Source organism: Chiloscyllium plagiosum, chromosome 29, assembly GCF_004010195.1.
Source record: "Chiloscyllium plagiosum isolate BGI_BamShark_2017 chromosome 29, ASM401019v2, whole genome shotgun sequence".
Classification (NCBI taxonomy): Eukaryota; Metazoa; Chordata; class Chondrichthyes; order Orectolobiformes; family Hemiscylliidae; genus Chiloscyllium; species Chiloscyllium plagiosum.
Window position 1 is genome coordinate 20,902,038 of NC_057738.1, and position 19,178 is coordinate 20,921,215.

A 19,178-nucleotide genomic window follows, 5' to 3' on the forward strand; every position below is an offset into this window, starting at 1 on the left:
TAAATCTATGAATTTGTATGTTTGGATTTCAATGAAAGATCACCACATTTAAGCAATAAAAGCAAAACTACGATCTATCTAGCTGTACTTCATTCTGGGATCTGACTTTTCCAGTGGTAACATCAATTGGGATCATTGATAATACCATCGACCAGAAACCGAACCGGGTCAACCATACAAATAATATAACTCTGAGTCCAGGTCAAAGGCTAGACATTCCATGGTGAGTAACTCACCTCATGCCTTCCCAATCCCTGGCTGTCATTTCAAAGGCACAAGCCAAGAATGTAATGGGATACTTGTCACTTGACACCAATCAGGATAAAGCAGCTTACTTATTTGCCACCCCATACAGCAAAGCCACCTTGGACTCTTTTCATCACCAATGCACAGTGGCAGCAATATGTGTCATATATAAGATGCACTGGAGTAACTCACCAATGGTACTCTCTAAACTACCTAGAAGGATCACTCAGCCAGCAGATGCATGGGAATATGATCACCTGCAAATTTCCTCTTCACCATTCTGACTTGGAACGATATTACCAGTTCTTCACTGTTACTAGGACAAAATCTGGGAACTCCCTTTCTAACAGCACTGTGGGTGTGACTAAACCCCAAAGATTGCACGGATTGAAGAAAGCAGCTCATCACCACCTTGATCAGAGCAGGTAGGATACGTGACAATGCGGACCAGGTGGTAATACACACATCCACAAATAATTTTCTTAAGATTACACAATGCTACAATCAGCACTGGTGTGCAGAAAACTGGTGTGCGGCCAACAACAATTTATACGGACCTCAACAAATGTGAAGTATGTTGCCAGGTTATTACACTAAATGACAAGAACCAGGACACATGTCCTCCCTCCTGTGAGATGGCTAGATTTCAAAGGCTAATGGGTGGGATTCTACATAGATAGTGATTAATGAAGAATACTGGCTCAATTTACCGTCATCAATTAAATACTATAATATAAGAATTTCCTTGTTAAGTACAAGTATCAATGATAACGGGTGTTGAACTTTTTCATGGTACATTTAGTTTGTCAACAGAGTAACATAATTCATCATATTATTATTTTTGATTTGATGGTGCCAGGTCATGAGGACTTTAGATATAAACAGTCTGTGTTGCCACATTGTAACAAAACATTTTCTTTTCATAGCTATAATTAAGAATTCCAACTTGCAAACATTTATACATTTACAAAGATACTGAATAATTGATTAAATATTTCCCCTCAATGCTTTGGGGTATTAAGTGTAAAAAACAGGTTTGAGTCAAGAACACCACGGTTCTCATGTGCTCATTTATGTAATTGCTTCCAACTTTCAAGGTGTACAGTCAAGTGGATCGAGAGATGACATCATTGGTAGAAAGGGAAAGTTATGCTTTGGCTTATTTTGAGGGAGTGGGAGGTTGGACAGTGAGGTGGAAACACAGAAGTTTGGAAAACATTTTAAAAACATTAAAATGATTCTCAACACACCGACATTTGCCAAGGTTAAAGAAGTATTTAATTATGAAGCTGCATGCAATGATGAAAGAAATGGGATGCCTACCTTTAGGCATAGTGTGCAGGTGACATTAGGTAGATTAACTATGATAAATGTGGGGTAAAGGGGATGCTCTTTGGAGGGTTGTGCAAACCCAATGGACCAAATGGCCTCTATCTGCACTGTAGGGATTCTACGACTCGAATGCAGCCAAGTGATAAAATTCCTCTTTAATTATTGTTAAAGTTGGAGTGATGCTGCGCAACAGACTTGCAAAGAGGGCGCTCTCTGATAAAGAATGCCAAAGTAGTGCCGATGCGTTTCAACTTAGCTTACATTACATGGGGGTTTACTTGTATACTCATACTATGAAGCTTGGAATGGCATGAGGTGCCCCAAAGGTTTGGGATAATCGCTCTTGCTAATAACAGAATAGCTAGAGTAAGAAAGAAAGAGAAATGAAACTGCTTTCAAATACAGCCTTTTAGAGTGACTAAAGTGTTTTACAATCACAGTCACTGTTATAATTTTTGAACTGCAGTAACGAATTTAACCACATCTTGGTCCCACAAAAAAAGTGGCAGAAGTGAGCAGATGATCTGTTTTGATGATTGTTGAGGTATTAATATTGACTAAGATGTCAAGGACAACACCGCAAGACCCTCCTCATCTTTGAAATGTGGGATCTTTTACATTTATCTGAGAAGGAAGGAGGGACCCTATTTTAATAATGGATTCAAATGTTGGGATCTTTTGCAGTACAGCTCTCCCTCAGTACTGCGCTGAAATATCCAGACTGGATTTTGTGCTCATGTTTCAGAAACTTATTCTAAATCCACAAGTTTCTTCATCAGGGGTATAAATAAAGTCTTGCATAATCTATACAGATACCTGCAATTTTCTAAAATATACAGACTTTGGATCAATATGCCAGACATTTTTGGAAATCTTACTATCTGGCCCAGGAGACAAACCGTCTCAGGAGAAAAATGCTAACTGGTAAAGTCACATTCCTGACATGGATATCTTCACTTATCATTTGCTCAAATTAGTGTTTTTTGTTTAACAGGGGAGATAGCTTTTTTTTAACCTGAATGCAGTGAGTCCTATTTATATCTTCTTTAACTTTGGGATGTTATTGACAATATAGTGGACCAAATGTTTCTTCAACATCAATGTCTCCAGGGCTTTTGTGTAAAGTCGCCAGTCTCAGAGGACCATTCGCTCATTACAGAGAGGCAACTGATGGCAGTTTAACCTGAGGGTCACCATGCCTCAGGCCAGAGAAGAGGTTGAGAAGGGGTGGGATTTATAAGGTACCCTGAGCTTAACTCAGGATGGTGTTGGTGTCACTTGGAATTGAAAAGTAGCTGTCCAGCCAACTCAGTTAACTGGCTTACTTCACTTTTTGTAACATCAAAAACATTGCACATTTTTAGCAGATTAAGAGTGGGTGTGACTTTATTGGACTGATTTCTTTTTGGAACTTTGGCATTTGTGTGTGGCTCACCTTTGGGTCCCTCCAACATGGGTTTCCATGTCCTTTCATATCGCTGGGGTCCCAAACCCTCAAAAGACTTAAGAAAGGAAACTTTGAACTCAGGAAGTAAGACCTTTGATCCTAATTAACCCTGAATTTCTGTTGTTAAAAATACATTCCATTGTCAGTATTTCGTGTCCCAGGACTAGACCTTCATTTGCTGTTGTTATTGCTTTAATTTGCTGGCCTGACTATGGTTAGACTGAATGAGTTTCTTTTCATATTGGCCACTGTCCAATTATCGTAACGAGGTGTTGGCTTAATTCCCGGCATATATTGTTCTTTGTTAAAGAACTTTGTTGGCCTATGTCAAAGACAGGGATATTTAGCTCTTTATTTATACAAGAAGAAATCAAATTCAATTGGAGCTACAAAGTTACATTTAATTTCTTATCACTTAGGAGATTCTGTTTGGTTGGGTGTAAAGTACTATATATAGAAATATACAGAATTAAATGCAACATAAAGCACAAAAACAGTTCCTTTGGCTCAAGCAGTTTGCAGTGGTGTTTATATTCCAGGATCACTTCCTCTCATTCAATCTACTTCATTTCAACCTCTCCAATGATCTTTCTACTCCCTTTTGTCTCATGTACCCATTTAAATTACTTTTGGAAGCATCCAAGCTATTTGTCTCAACCACTTCCACATCCTAATCACTGTCTGAGGAAACGTATGTCTCCCTGGACTGATTAGTGACTATCCAGTTTTGGACACTGAAATAAGTAGAACTATAAGAAAAAAAGCTCCATTTTCACACACTGGGAGTATGATACATGATTATTTTAATATCCAGTGCTGCTACATAAAGAGAAACATGATGTTATCTTCTCATCCGAATTAATTGATCATGCAGTTCAACAAAGACATGTTGCTGCTGACTGCACATTTCCACGGGGTGTGGAGAGGACTATGGGTAGGCATCAGTAATCAGTGTAATGTGGGGACTCAGGGGTAAGGAGGAAGGCGTTAGGAAAAGCTCTATGTGGTGGGCTCCATATGGTGGGAGGAGCGAATGGGATGAAATTAGCTGTTGGGATAATGGAATGTAGCAGAGACCATGGAGGGTCTTAGAAAGGTGAGGGGGGTCCCAGGTGGAGCCTGGTGCTGAGTGTCCACTATGAGCTATGTGTCCTGACATCATTTTCTGTTCTCTAGACACTAACTGCAACGTGGAAATGAACAGCACCCAGGGTGGGTGGAGTCAGTTTGATAGCCGATAGCATGATGCACAATGCTCCGGCGTTGAGGTGGCAAATACATGAAGCATGCGCTTGTAAACTCCAGCTCCATTAACTCTGCAATCATTTCATCACATATATGTGCAGAATGAACATGCTTAGACATCAAATACTGGTCAAGGACGATTTGCACCAAGCTATTGGTGCTTGCAAATTGATCAGGGGGATCTCAATGATGTAGGAGAAAGTGAGCACTGCAGATGCTGGAGATCAGAGCTGAAAATGTGTTGCTGGAAAAGCGCAGCAGGTTAGGCAGCACCAATTGAGCAGGAGAATCGACGTTTCGGGCATGAGCCCTTCTTCAGGAATGAGGAAAGTGTGCCAAGCATGCTAAGGTAAAAGGTAGGGAGGAGGAACGTGGGGGAGGGGCGTTGGAAATGCGATAGTTGGAAGGAGGTTAAGGTGAGGGATACCTTTTATCTTAGCCTGCTTGGCACACTTTCCTCATTCCTGAAGAAGGGCTCATGCCCGAAACGTCGATTCTCCTGCTCCTTGGATGCTGCCTGACCTGCTGCGCTTTTCCAGCAACACATTTTTATCTCAATGATGTGTAAGTTAATGGCAATGACTTAAAAAGAGGCAAATCCTGGCAAATATCAAACCTATAACTTCCAATGCTTGCAAAGCTACTGTGGGAGGTAGACATGATCATATCACCGTCTGGAATGTAGGTATTACAACAGACTTGACTGAATGCTGCAATAAATTTCATGACTGATGTGGGTCTCGGATGAGAAGTAGATCGGAGTGCAGCAGGCACCCCCTTTAAATGTGTTGGTCTGTCAGTCATAATGTTGGCACAGGCTCTATATTTCCAGACACCTATGTCAGATGCTGGCGTGTGACCTAAAAACTTCCAGAATGGGAGGCCATACTCTCCCAGTGGCTTTGAAGGTGATAACCACTTTGATCTTCTGTGTAATTGGCTCCTTCCATGAAGTTTCAGGTGACTTGTGTGTCGACTGTCTCAGTTGTGCACCGACAGGCACATCATGGCAGTGATTGATGTTATCTGTGCAACATCACACTGGCTCGCCTGTGCCTCCATGATAATATCACTGCTGCAGCCCAGGCAGTCGGGTTTGGAAACATAGACGGCCTTCTCTAAGAGTATATGTCATTGACTGTACACACATCACACTAAGAGAGTTGTATCATAACGTCACAGAATTCAATCAAAGGGTTCCACTCAGTTAATGTCCAGGTGATCTCTGATCACCTTTACCACTTCTTGGGGTTATTTGCCCACTGCTCTGGCAGCTGCCACTAATTCCTGTATTCTGGAGCACTCTCATGCAATGGATACTGGGGTACCGGCTATTCACTGTGACCATGGTTCAAGACACCATTGCACAATTGCCTGAATGATGCAGAATGCAGATATGATTCTGCGTATTGCTCAACCAAGACCACAGTGGTGCAGAATATAGACCAATTTTGGTGGGGGTAGGGGGGGGGGTCACCATCTGTATGATCTGAACAGAGTGTGCTTCATCATCCTGGTGTGCTGTACTCTGTACAAGTGGAGCAAGCCACAAGCTGATGTGCTGGACACTGAGAAACCCATGGAACAGGAGCAGGGGAGGAGGGTAAAGACAGTGGAAAGGAAGGAACTCTCCTTATTCATGTCAGAGCTCAGCTGCATTGGGTCTACAGACCAGACTAGACCAATTGCTACCGCGTTCCAGTAGGTGAGAGCTGAGTGCAGCAAATAATTGTGAACTATAAAACAGTCATTGCCTATTACAAGAGCATTTGATCTGCATTTCGGAGATGAACTACAGTCTCTATTCATTTTTACCAGTGCTTTCTTTCATGTTTGGAATTGTCCAATTGTTTGCCTAGGTATGAAGTTCCCCTGTGAAGTGTGGCTGCAATGCCATTGCATTGCCAGGGATGGCCAACACCAAATTACTAACACTTGTTCAGATGGACAGTAACCTTCTGAAGATGGCATAGGTGCTGGTGATGCCAAACTATTGGAGGATAGTTGGAGGTGAGATGCAAGCACTTGTAGAAACAGAGGATGATAGGATGGGACTAGAATCAGGAGAGAGGGTGCCTTAGGGCCTCTATAAGACATAGGTGTGCAATTAATGAGATGAGTTCGGTTATGGCAAGAAATCTTGGAAGGCCTCATGAGAAAACACCCTCTGTACATTCTGGAAGAAACTGACAGTTATCAAGAAAATGTAAAATTCAGCCGTATATTTCCACTAATTCTTTACAATAAGAGTTTGTCAAAACACCTTGGTTGGAAATTGAATAGTTACCAGGGCACAGGGTCTCCTGTTTTCATATTTAGCTGGGAGGGATTAAGAAAGTCCATTACATGGACTACATGGTCTAAAATGACAGATGGTGTGCAAAATCTGCATTCGAGGACATTTAATGATCATGATCTGCCCACTCTGCATGTTGAGTGTATGCACAGCACTTCTTTATTAACGCCTTGTTAGGAAGCAGTCGGAATGCCAATTTTTTGAGAGCAAGGCTTCTGTAACTCCAGCATCAGTGGCACAACAGAATCCAATTTCATGGCCATTATCTCCACATCTACTGTTACTTTATACATATCCAACAAATCTCTTCTAATCCTTCTCTTTTTGTAAAGAAACAAAACCAAACCTGTTCAATCTTTTGCAACAGTTGTAATCTTCAGTGCCTGCGCCATCTTTGTAAAACTGTTTTTGCACTTTGTGTGCCCTTATAATCGACTGCAGACCAGTGTGTCATGAGCGGGGCTTTATAAGGTTTTAATCCAATTTTAACTACCTTTGAATTCTATACCCTCAGAATCACTGTGGTTTGTTAGCAGTTTTAATTGCCTTGATGACCTGTGATAATGGTTTAAATGATTGTTCATCTCTATCCTTAGCTACTCCCTTTACATGGTCCTCTGTTGGTGTAGTTGGAGGATGGGACTTCCTGGTGTTGAGGGGAAGATGAGGTAATCTTAATGAATTGAGACCAGCCCCAACTTGTTAAAGCTCTGCAGCAATTGGATTTCTGGTCAGCGCACTGCTGATGGTCTTTTCATCACAAGGAGGGAACAAGTAATTGTTCAAGTAAAATTCAGCCTCTTCCTTCTCACAGCCGGCTGCATTAGCATTGTTACCATCATCTTCCTCGAGTTCTCTGCCCTAAAGCAGGTCCGATCCATGGCATAATCATCTCTACAATGGGCCAGGTAATCCACCTCAGTCAAACAGGGATCAAGTCACACTCTGTTGGCACCAATCTAATCCACACTAACCATCCAGCCATATAGCCTCAGATGGAGTTGAGTTTCAATCACAACTTATGTGAGCTGGAGCTATGATTAACAATGGTAGAGTTCAAAGTCTTTCCATCACATGGCTAATGAGGAATCTCATTCACTCTTACTACCTAACACTGGTATCTTTGTTGTAAGGATTCACAGGTTGATACATCATCTTTGTGGTCACATCATCCTTGACAATTAACCTGTGGTGGAATGTGAACCCAGAGAGTAAAGGCAGATGCATGACTTACCTATGTCAGAAGATCTCCCCACATTTATCTCTGTTAAAGTTAATTTACCAACTCAACTGTAATTTGCAAGTCCTTTAATGTCTTCCATTATGAAGCTTTCTTCCTCAGTTTTAGCTATACCACCGAGAGTTATATACAAATTCTGACATTAAGATACTTGTTGCATTACTGAAACTTTTGAATAACAATGGTCCCTGCATTATTACATGGAAAACCACTTCATCTCTTCCTCCATCTGAAATGGCTATTCTAACTCTACTCACTGCTTTAGGTATAGAAATGTTTAATTCACCTGTTCAAAAATGTTATGATACACTACAGAAGCAGGTGGAACTTGAACCTGGGCCTTTTGGCTCAGAAGCAGGGACACTATCACTGCATCACAAGAACACTCTATTGCTTTCTATATACTCTTTAGCCAATTTGCTATCCATTTGCCCCGAATCTAAACATGCTAATGTTTATCATGAATCCTCAGTCTGTTATCATATCAAAGACCCTTTGAAAATTCAAATTTGAAAAGCCTGTTTAACTAATGTTTTGGCAATGAATCCAGTTGAATGATAAACAATATATGTCCAGCAGTGATAAGAAAGTAAGCAGAAATGCCATTTTTCTTTTTACCTTTTACCCAAAGTAAAATTACAGGGTAACCACAGACAAATTGCAAAATGAACGAAATGTATATTCAGAGCTTCCCCTTCATAGTCAGATGCATCATCAAGAGAAAAGGGATTGGATTTAATTAACAGAATGCAGTCTCTCTACATAGCAAATGGAGGAATGTAGCACTCTGGAGACAATAGGAGAGGTAAGATTGTGTTTACCGTATACCTATTTTCTGTAGCCTTACAGTCCACATGTAAGGGAAAACACATTCAGATGAAAGAGATGGCAGCATGAGATTCATTGAGGTCTTCAAGACATTTTGAATAGTAAGGAGAACAAACAATTCAGGAAGGCAAAGTAGTAATGGAATGCAGTTGAAGAGCCCCCAGGGATATTTACAAGATTAGAGAAACCAGTGGATGAGAGAACGAACAGACTTTGTGGATGAAGCACCTTTGGACAAATGTGACATTTATGGTTTCTGGGACTTAATCAACAAAATAGGTGAACAAAAGTAACTGCCGAAAAAGAAATGGGTACTTGAACTAGAATATGAGCGAGCTCACACAAAAGGAGGAATTTCACATCTGCACTTTCTTGCCACTTGGTTTTCTGTCATTACTCTTAAAGCTTTTAGAAATGTGAATATACAGGAGAGAGAGAAAAGTCAAATGCTCAGTCTTATCTATAATTAATTAGCTGACCTGAGAAGGAGTGGAGACTTCCGCAGTTAGCTTCCCTAGTTTATAGTCGCTGGTTGAAACTTATAGCAACTCACCAGAGAAAGTCCGAGTGCCCCCAGTTACCTATTAGTGATAGCTTGTTATTGAAACAGCTGATACTTAACTGTGGAAGGAGGCAGATTTCCTAATTTTAACAAAGGTTGTTTTTAATGCATTGTAATACATTAATACTTTGTTCTCAGAAAGCTGTTTCAGTTCAAAACCTGGGTTGAGGAACTTTTGTCAGTTTGCTGCATTCCTTATACATAGTTAAAAATCACACAACACCAGGTTATAGTCCAACAGGTTTAATTGGAAGCACTAGCTTTTGGAGCACTGCTCCTTCATCAGGTGGTTGTGGAAGACACAATTGTGTCCTCCACAACCACCTGATGAAGGAGCGTCGCTCCAAAAGCTAGTGTGCTTCCAGTTAAACCTGTTGGACTATAACCTGGCGTTGTATGATTTTTAACTTTGTACACTCCAGTCCAACACCGGCATCTCCAAATCACTCCTTATATGTCTAATCGATCTCAGCACAATGTGGAGATGACTCTAGTTCTAAATCTGAACAGGTTTATTTATAACAAAAACAGAAATTGCTGGAAAAAGCAGGTCTGGCAGTATCTGTGGAGAGAAAGCAGACTTAACATTTCAGGTCCAGTGACCCTCCTTCGGAATATCTTTCTGTTTTTGTTTCTGATTTCCAGCATCCAAAGTTGTTTGGGTATTTTTAAAGAAAATCTCAGCGCACAGTATTTTGTATACACAAACATTGGTTCCAGTCTTCTTTCTGAAAGCTTCTCTGCTTAAATATAAACTCAAGCCCTAACCATATGTTTAAGCAATTCAATACAGATACATAGATCAAGGAGCGCTTCAGAAGTGCTTCACAGGAGGCTCCCAAGCACTGAGGATGTCACCTAGACAGGGGATGAAACGTCTGCAACACAAATTCCCAGCTCAGCGAACAGAACCACAACATAGATCAAGGAACCAATTACTGTCATCAAACACAAATCAATCAGCCCACTGAACATTACAACTGGGAAGAATGAAGCAGTGACTAGGTGTTGCTATGCCTGGATGTTCAAATCGTAGGAGGAATAAACGTTGGCAAAGAGAAAGAAAGAGCTAGCTAAGGAAACTGAGGCCTGATCTTGATAAAAGATACAAAAAGGAGAAATCAGAAACATAGCTGATAACAACAGCAGCGTAAAATAGGGAAAGAAAGAAAACAAAGAAAAGTAGTGAAACTAAAAATGCTGGAATCTTCAGCTTTATCTACAAAAAAGAAACTTTCAATTTATTGATTCAAGCATCTTGTTGGTACAGCTATAATCTTTACTTACCCATTTCATCTGTTCACATTTTAATCCCAACATCTTCCTGCAAAGATTAACTTCGAGTGATAGGAACAGCATTTTTTAACCTTGTTAAATATTATTTCTTTGATACTGAATTGGAATAAAGTTAGTATGATTAATTTATATCAGATTCAGATGACCAGTTCTGCTCATTATCTTCTTCTTCCTGTAGTTGTTCAGAAGATCATTTCATCATTTTAGCTGTACTTTGGATATTGCTTAAACTAAGCCAGATTGCTAACATAAAGTAAGGAGTTTGACTTGGTTGGGTTTAGTATCACAGTTATCCCTGAAACCGGGGGCACAGTTGGTGCAAAAAAGAAGAGAAACCTAGACCAAGATTTTCATTATGATGGACAGTATCTCCAACTTGACAGAAATAGCAGAACTGGCCTGATACTGCAAGTGCCATCCCTGAAGTAGGGATTTCCCACTTTTAAGAGGATAGGAGTGGATTCAGATTGGGTTTACATGCCTGCATAGTCATAAAGGCAGCTTGCCATTTTAATCATCAAAGCTTGTGAGGGAGGGTATAGGGGCCATGTGGTTTGGGCATGAAATGGCATGTGTTGGCACTAAATTGGCATCACCATAAAGGACTAAGGTGTGTACAGGGACATAGGTTGGTAGGGAAGATATAGGGGATGAGGGGTTGAGCACAGAGCATTTGAGGCATTGACAGTATGGGCAGCTATGGATTCTAGATGGGGCATTGGGCAGATAGGAAAGTATGGGATTGAGTAGAAGAACAAAAGACAGCATGGGATAGCACGGATGGGGTATGAGGGCTGAGAGCTGGAGGGTTGTCTTATTAGTTAATTAGTTATTTGCTAATAATCCATACAGTGCTGGTGGACAGAGGCAGATCTTGCGCCCAGTCCACATCCACAAGCCTGAGCTCTTATTCCCGGCCTGACTCCCATGAAACCCAAGTGCAGAGACTCTTCCTAAGAAAACACTAACTCTGTTTCTCTCTCCACAGATGCCGCCAGACCTACTGAAGTTCTCTGACAATTTCTGTTTTTGTTTTGGATTTCCAGCATCCACAGTTCTTTTTTTTTGTTTAATTAATGAGCAAGTTTCAGTGATGCAGATGTGAAGTTAAATGCAAAAATGTGGAGGTTCTTTCACTTGCTTCTCCATTGGTTGACCTTTTTATGAATTGCATGACACTGAGGAAACTAACCTCATCCAGCTCCAAAGATGGGAACTACATCCACCATCTTAAATATTCACTCCCTCCACCACCATTTTAAAATGGTATTATATGCACTAGCATGTGACACATTATACCAACTTGGAAGTATATTATCATACCTTACTGGGTCAAATATCCAGTGTTCCCTTCCTAACAGCCCTGTGGAACCACTTTCTAGGCATAGTCTGCAGCAGGTCAAGATAGCAACTCACCACCACCCTCTCTACTGCTTAATGCCCTTTCTAAATGCTGGCACTGTCAGCACTGCCCACATCTGAAAATGAATTTAAGAAGTTACAAATTAAACTCACCATAGAAAGTTAGGATTTGCACATTTCTGGCTAAGTACTCTTTTTAACATTTTGATAGCTCTTAATTATTGCTAAGCATTGGGAAGTGGTGGTGAAGTGATCGCGTAACTTGACCAGCAATTGAGAAATCCCAGGCTAAATGTTCCGGTGACGTAGGTTCAAATCTGACCCTGGCAGATGGTGAACTTGTTTTCATTTAAATCTAGCAAAAAAGCTGACCTGTCAGAAATAACACAAAAAAATTCTGGTTCGCTGATGCTTTAGAGAAGGAAATCTGCTATCCTCACCTGGCCTGGCCCTCATGTGACTCCAGATCCATGTCGCAATGTGACTCTTAATTACCCTCTGCGCAACTCAGGAATGGACAATAAATATTGTCCATGACTCGTGAATGGAATTTAAAAAATGCAAATTATCTGACCACTAAAATGTAACTTTTACAAGTGTAGAGTTCAACATTTCTACTATACTGCATGTGTACATGATTGCATAGTAACCTATAAGCCTTGCTTTGTGACAAGTAATGCGGCCACACAAAAAAAATCTAAAAAGATTTTTAATAAAGATTATACCAAACATGCAATTTATTTAGCTTACAGTCAAAATAAGCCCTCAGTTGGCACTAAAACTAGAGATTTTTTTTTTAGTTAATCTGCACATTCTTGAATACATTACTTCCAATAGTTAGAACTACTGGTGCTACCATTTTTATCTGACAGGTATTCCTTTGGGAAAAATTTGAATTCCCTACATTAGTTAAGATCATAAGTTAAAATCCACAGACAACTTAAAATGTGGCTAAAGTTCACTTTCTGATTGATTGCATTTCCAGCTATGAATGTCAAATGAAAACCATAATCCTTGAAATTCACTATTTTTTGTTGCTGTTGAGCAAATGGAGTTTTAAACCCAGCTAATAGAAAAGGTTGTATCTTCAGTTTCAAGTTAATCCATCCATTAAAAGTTAGCATGCAGCGAGTGCAGAATACAACATTCAACCACAATTAACGCTTTTGAGGAGAAACTATAAAGCAATAACTATTAGCAAGAAGTAGAATCAAGGCACTGCTGCTAATACAAATACAGACTGTCTGTAATTTGAAGGGACCAGAAGAACCTTGATGGGAAAGCTATAGATTTGTTTTACCTCAGTCAAAACCAACACCTAGGTTTCTGGGTCTCATATGAGAAGACAGACAGACACACACACACACCAAAAATAGATGATTAGAGGAGGTAGAAATACTGGAAAGTCAGCTCAGTGAGCTTTGCTGCCTGATTCCAAAGTTGAGATGATTTTTCTTCGGCTAATCAGGCCCTTGACATTCAGATGCATTTCTATGGAAGCCTCCACTGGGTTGTAAGAAGTACAGAGTGACTGATTTACTTGGAAATCATCTCTGATTTGTCAATTCAAAAGTCATAGCTTATAGTCACTATTGCAGACAAGGTAATCAGTTTTCTTTGGGTTTAAACTGAGTTTGTAACTGCAGAGAACAGACAGCTTCTCGTCTGGGAGGTGATCTGCACTTATCTCTCTCTCTCTCTGTCCCTGATTCTTTCCCAACCCATGCTGCTCAGCCACCTGAGAACCAATCACACTATTGTTGGCAAGCAAAGGACCTTTGTCACTGATAACTATCGTTGGTTCAATGACCAATCAACAAATTTTGTTGCCAACATGACCTGCATCAGTACACCTCCTTGACTCTAGATCATCTGCAATCTGAAGTTCATTTATTGCTTGGTCATACAGTTGTTTATGATGCTTACCAGGTGATCAGGTTGCTTATTTTCAAAATTGCTGCCCCTGTTCAAAACCCTAATTCTGAAAACAATTCTCTCCTTTCCATCCCCAGTTTTCAAAAAAAAACTAAAACAAATACCACAGTCCTTACAAATCTAACATAAGGATTCTGTTAACTTGCAAAAGTTGGCAAAATGAGCAAACAGTTGAGTAGTAATTTAGATTTGTTTATGAATGCAGACACAGTGCTGAAAATAGCCTTTTGAAAATCCTTCAGGCTCATGAAATACAAATGAAATTTTAAAAAATTAAAAATACAAGTATGAGTGTGGAGGCATTACTTGGGGATGGAGCCTGACTTGCAAGGGTATGGGTGGTGTGTTTGAGTATAAGGGTTTAACTTGGGTAATCCTTTCAAAGTAGTTTTGATCTCATGAACTATTGCTCATTAAAAGCAAAAACAAAAATTCACCTCCATAAATTTTAATTTTAACTAGACAATTTTACTTTCAAGAAGCTACCAAGAATGAAAACTTAGTGTTATTGTACAAATGCTTGCATATCAAAATAAAAATGTTTTAACACATGTATTTGAGTGTTTAAAATAAATGCATAAAACAGATAACTCAATATAGTTTTCTGACTTAAAGAGCAGATCACACTATTGTAACATGTTCCTAAATATCTTCTCACTGAAACACATTAAGTCGATACCACAAAACATCGTGTGCAACTAAATTATCAGCTTTCTTGCTCTTACCTGTCTGTTGTCAGCTCTCCAAAGTCCATTGATTGTCTGTGTTGGAGCAATTGTAACTACAGGTGGAGTATTTGCTGGAGTCTGGGTTCCCTGTGGAATTATTATTGTTCCTGGAGCCCGTTTGGGTGTGCCAGTAGGAGAACTGTGATTGGCAACGGGCGATGATATAGGGGAATGTTCATTACCACGGGAAGAGCCTGAAAATATGAAAAGAGCAATATTAAATAAGATTGCATTCTCTGATTTCAATTAATCACCACTGCACTAATCAGATGGGCATCTTTCCACTCATTTAAATCAATGTAATATTCAATACTCAAAAGAACATATGTCTATGTGTCTTATTGATGATTTAAAAATGCACCTTTCTCAAACCCACCACAACATAAAGCCCTCACCACAAGTTTTCAAATTAGATTCCAGAGGTTTGCTGCTAAAGGCACAAAGTTTATCATCCTTTGTCCTTCTGGGGCAAAGCAATTGAAGTGCTTTAAGAGTGGTACACTATGACAGATCCTGTCGAATTTGTTTTGATCATTTGGGCTATCATATTCCTGGTCCTCCCTCGCAAAATTCAGTGAGAGGCTGCAGGACTGATAAACCGTTTGTACTCCTGAGAAATGAGCTGCAAACAAAAACAGAACTTACTGGAAAATCTCAGCAGGTCTGGCAGCATCTGTGCAGAGAATGTTTCGGCACCAGTGACCCTTCTTCAGAGCTGATGGTAGCTAGGAAGTAGATGGTTTTTACACAGGAGATGCGGTTCTGAAGAAAGGTCAGTGGATCTGAAATGTTAACTCTGATTTCTCTCCACAGATGCTACCAGACCTGCTGAGATTCTTCAGCAATTTCTGTTTTTGTTTCAAATGAGCAGCAGATTTCATCATTGTTTTATCCTAGCTTTCAACCTCTTAAATGAGGCTATGCACTTGTTTAGCTGTTCTCGTTAATATCGTAACTTTCACTTTGAAAGTGGTCATGCAAAGAGGGAATCAACTCCTAACTCAGTAAGGTATTGAGTAGGCTTCACATTAATAAACTGGGACCTGTTCTTTGTCATCATTTCTACTATCCCACCCTTATTCACATCTTTAACCTCACCAGCACCCACCAAAACATTCTCCATTAGAATTCTGTTTTCAGTAATGCAGGTTATTAATTAGATTCCCTACAGAATGGAAACAGGCCCTTCGGCCCAACAAGTCCACATTGACCCTCTGAAGGGCAACCCAGACCCGGTTCCCTACATTTACCCCTGACTAATGCACCTAACATGATGGGCAATTTAGCACGGCCAGTTCACCTGACCTGCACACCTTTGGATTGTGGGAGGAAACCGGAGTACCCAGAGGAAACCCACGCAGACACAAGGAGAATGTGCAAACTCCACACAGATAGTCACCCAACGTGAGAATCGAACCCGGGTCCTTGACACTGTCAGGCAGCAGTGCTAACCACTGAGCCACCGTGCTGCCCCTGCAGGGTTATACGACGTGTAATGGTAGAGGTTTTTGTTCTTCAGACTTCTTTGCTTCTTTCCAGGCATTTTGTTATTACAACAAGAGGACATCCACATTTGAATGAGGGAAAGAAACACTGGTGTAGCTGGGTGGATAGTCTGAACCAGGAAACTGAATGTCTTGAACATGTCCATATCCAGTCTTAGTGGAGGTAGATGATTAATCTTCCCATGGAAGGAAGGTTGGTTTGTTAATTTTGTTGAAGGAGATTATGTGTCTTCATTTTAAGAGTGTCTTAATTTTTCACCATAAATGACCATATTTCCAAACAAATTCCTCTCCAAACTCTGGGACCTAGGTGTCTGCTCCCACTTCTGTAAATGGATCCTTGACTTCCTGACCAGCAGACTACAGTTTGCAAGGATAGGTGACAACACCTCCTCCATGATAATCCTCAACATCAGTGCCACGCAAGGCTGCATACTCAGCCTCTTACTATACTCCTTTGGCTGTGTAGCCAAATTCCACTCCAACTACTTTTACAAGTTTGCTGATGACACCACTGTAGTAGGTCAGACCTCAAACGGTGACAAAACAGAGTACAAGAAGGAGTTAGAGTGCTTATCAGCATGGTGTAAATACAACAAATCTCTCCATTTTTCCGCCCACAAAATGAAAGAATTAGTCATTGATATCTGGAAGTGAAGTGGAGGGCACATCCTCCTACTTGCATGAATGGCACTGAGGTGGAGATGGTCAACAGGGTCAAGTTCCTGGGTAGTGACAATTACCAACAGCCTGTCCTGGTCCGCCACATTGACACTATGGTCAAAAAAGCACAGCAACACCTCTACTTCCTCAGAAGACTAAGAAAATTAGGCATGCCCATAAAGCTTCATACAAACTTTTATAGATGCACTATAGAAAGCAAACTGTCTGGATGCATCACAACATAGTATGGCAACTGTTCTTCCCAAGCTCAAAAGAAACTACACCCAGAGTCGTGAACACAGCCCAGTCCATCACACAAACCAACCTTCCATCCATTGACTCAGTCTGTACCTCCCAGTGCCTCGGGAACGCAACAACATAATCAAAGACTCCTCCCACCATTGGGAGGAGTTATATTCTCTTCCTTTGGGCAAAAGATATAAAAGTTTGCATACAAGGACAAACAGATTTAAGAACATCTTCTTCCCCACTATTTATCAGACTTCTGAATGGACCTCTTTAATGTTAATGTTGATCTTTCTCTCTGCACCCCTCGGCAGCTGTAACACTGTACTCTACTCTGTTAGCCTGATGCACTTGTATAATACGATCTGCCTGTAAAGCACATAAGACAACGCTTTTCACTACACCTTGGTACATGTGACAGTATAAATCAAATCAAATCAAAAAGAAAATTCACAGCTGTTGAAAAACCTGGCTGATAAAGGAGCCTGTAAGGGCTGCATTCAGATAGTAAAAACAAAAACGAATGCTATAAATATTGACCAGGTCAGCAGCTTCTGTGGAGAGAAACAGAGTTAACATTTCATGTTGATGACCTTTCACTGGAACAGATCATTATAATCATGAAGGGAAATTAAGGTTAAACAACTAAGTATTTACATGGAATAAAGCCAGTGCTTTACATTGGGTTGAGAAACCCTCAGTCTGTCCCCTTATTCTTTCCCCAGAGAATATCCATTCCACTGCTCCATTTGCCCTCCCTCACTAGTGCCAACTGCTGGATGTTCCATAACACTAGGCACAAGCTCAGATATAGCCCTTGGTGCTTCATCTATTGCTCCACTTATTAGCCCAATCTCTGAGTAAAGTTGCAAGCCATGCAATGAGTGAGTTAGCGAACAGGGAGGGAAACAGCAACCATTGGGATAGCCAGAAAGCTCTGTCACAAGGTGATTGGCCAGCAGCCAGAGAGCTCTGTTGTCGAAGTGTGAGGCTGTCATCATCTGCACATGTGCAGTCAGCCAAAACTATCCTTATCAGCCATCTTGGCATTGATGACACATACGCTTGCCTTTATTTAAATGAGGTTTGAGTCTGACACACATTAGAATTTAATCTCACCTGTTTATACCTAACTATATCAGCTAACCATTTGCATAACTGAAGACTTTGGTTATTTTTGCATGCAAAGTAATCTAGGATTGCCACCAATAATCAGTGACAAAATTTATCAAACAGGCATTTGCCATTGTTTTGCATAGCAGGTAGGTTGTTCAGTAGACCTTTACAGGTAGCTTAATGTAGACATTTCCTTGTCCTTTTGTCATATTAGGTCATAAATTATCAAGCTCATATAGGTCTCTCATCCAAACAAAGAAAGACAGCATCAATTGGCAACAGAGCACATTGAACCTTCAGCTTGCTCTTAGCAACCTGTGTCTCTATCTGCTGATTATACCAAGGAAGCTATTATGTCCACCAGTAGAGCTACAATGTGCCTTCATGACTTCAAAAACTCTATTTGGTGAACAGCTACTGAATTACTTTATGGCTGGCCACACTGATTTTTCCAAAACCGTGCACTCTTGTGTAGAAGAGAAATTAATTGGGGGCTCAAATATCCTGGGAATTGTGGTGTACCTGTGAAGCACTTCATTTCCCAATGTACATTCTGTATTCTGATAATATTTTAACTCCTGCTTAATCCAAATCGGAATCAACCTTGTTCTTTAAAAATAATTTCAAGTTTTGCTTTGATAATCATGCTTAGTCTGGGGGATAGAGGACTGCATCACCTCAGCAATTCTGTCAGTATAAAACACTGCAGAATATGTAAGGCAGAGTACAGCACCCTTCGCTCTATTACAGCAGTGATAATTTTAAAAGATGATTCTCTGGCAACAAGTGACACCATATATTTGCACCTCAATGAAACTGTGCTAATTGATTCCAGATCTGAAACTGATGTAATGGGCCATACATCAAACTCCCAATGGAGAGCATAGAACATAGAACACAGAACAGCACAAAACAGGCCCTTCAGCCCACGATGTTGTGCCGACCACTGATTTTCATGTATGCACCCTCAAATTTCTGTGACCATATGCATGTCCAGGAGTCTCTTAAATGTCCCCAATGACCCTGCCTCCACAACTGCTGCTAGCAATGCATTCCATGCTCTCACAACTCTCTGTATAAAGAACCCGCCTCTGACATCCCCACTATACTTTCCTCCAACCAGCTTAAAAC

At 40.5% G+C, this 19,178-nt stretch overlaps 1 protein-coding gene across 9 annotated transcripts in view; it reads right to left on the minus strand.

Moving 5' to 3' along the window:
* LOC122564415 (genetic suppressor element 1-like) overlaps positions 1-19,178 on the minus strand; it is a 301,389-nt gene that overhangs the window by 63,248 nt on the left and 218,963 nt on the right. For all 9 annotated transcript variants that reach the window (XM_043719252.1, XM_043719243.1, XM_043719246.1 and 6 more), the window contains one exon: positions 14,515-14,711. In XM_043719252.1, coding sequence (XP_043575187.1) covers positions 14,515-14,711 — 197 coding nt within the window. The remainder of the gene's footprint in view (positions 1-14,514; positions 14,712-19,178) is intronic.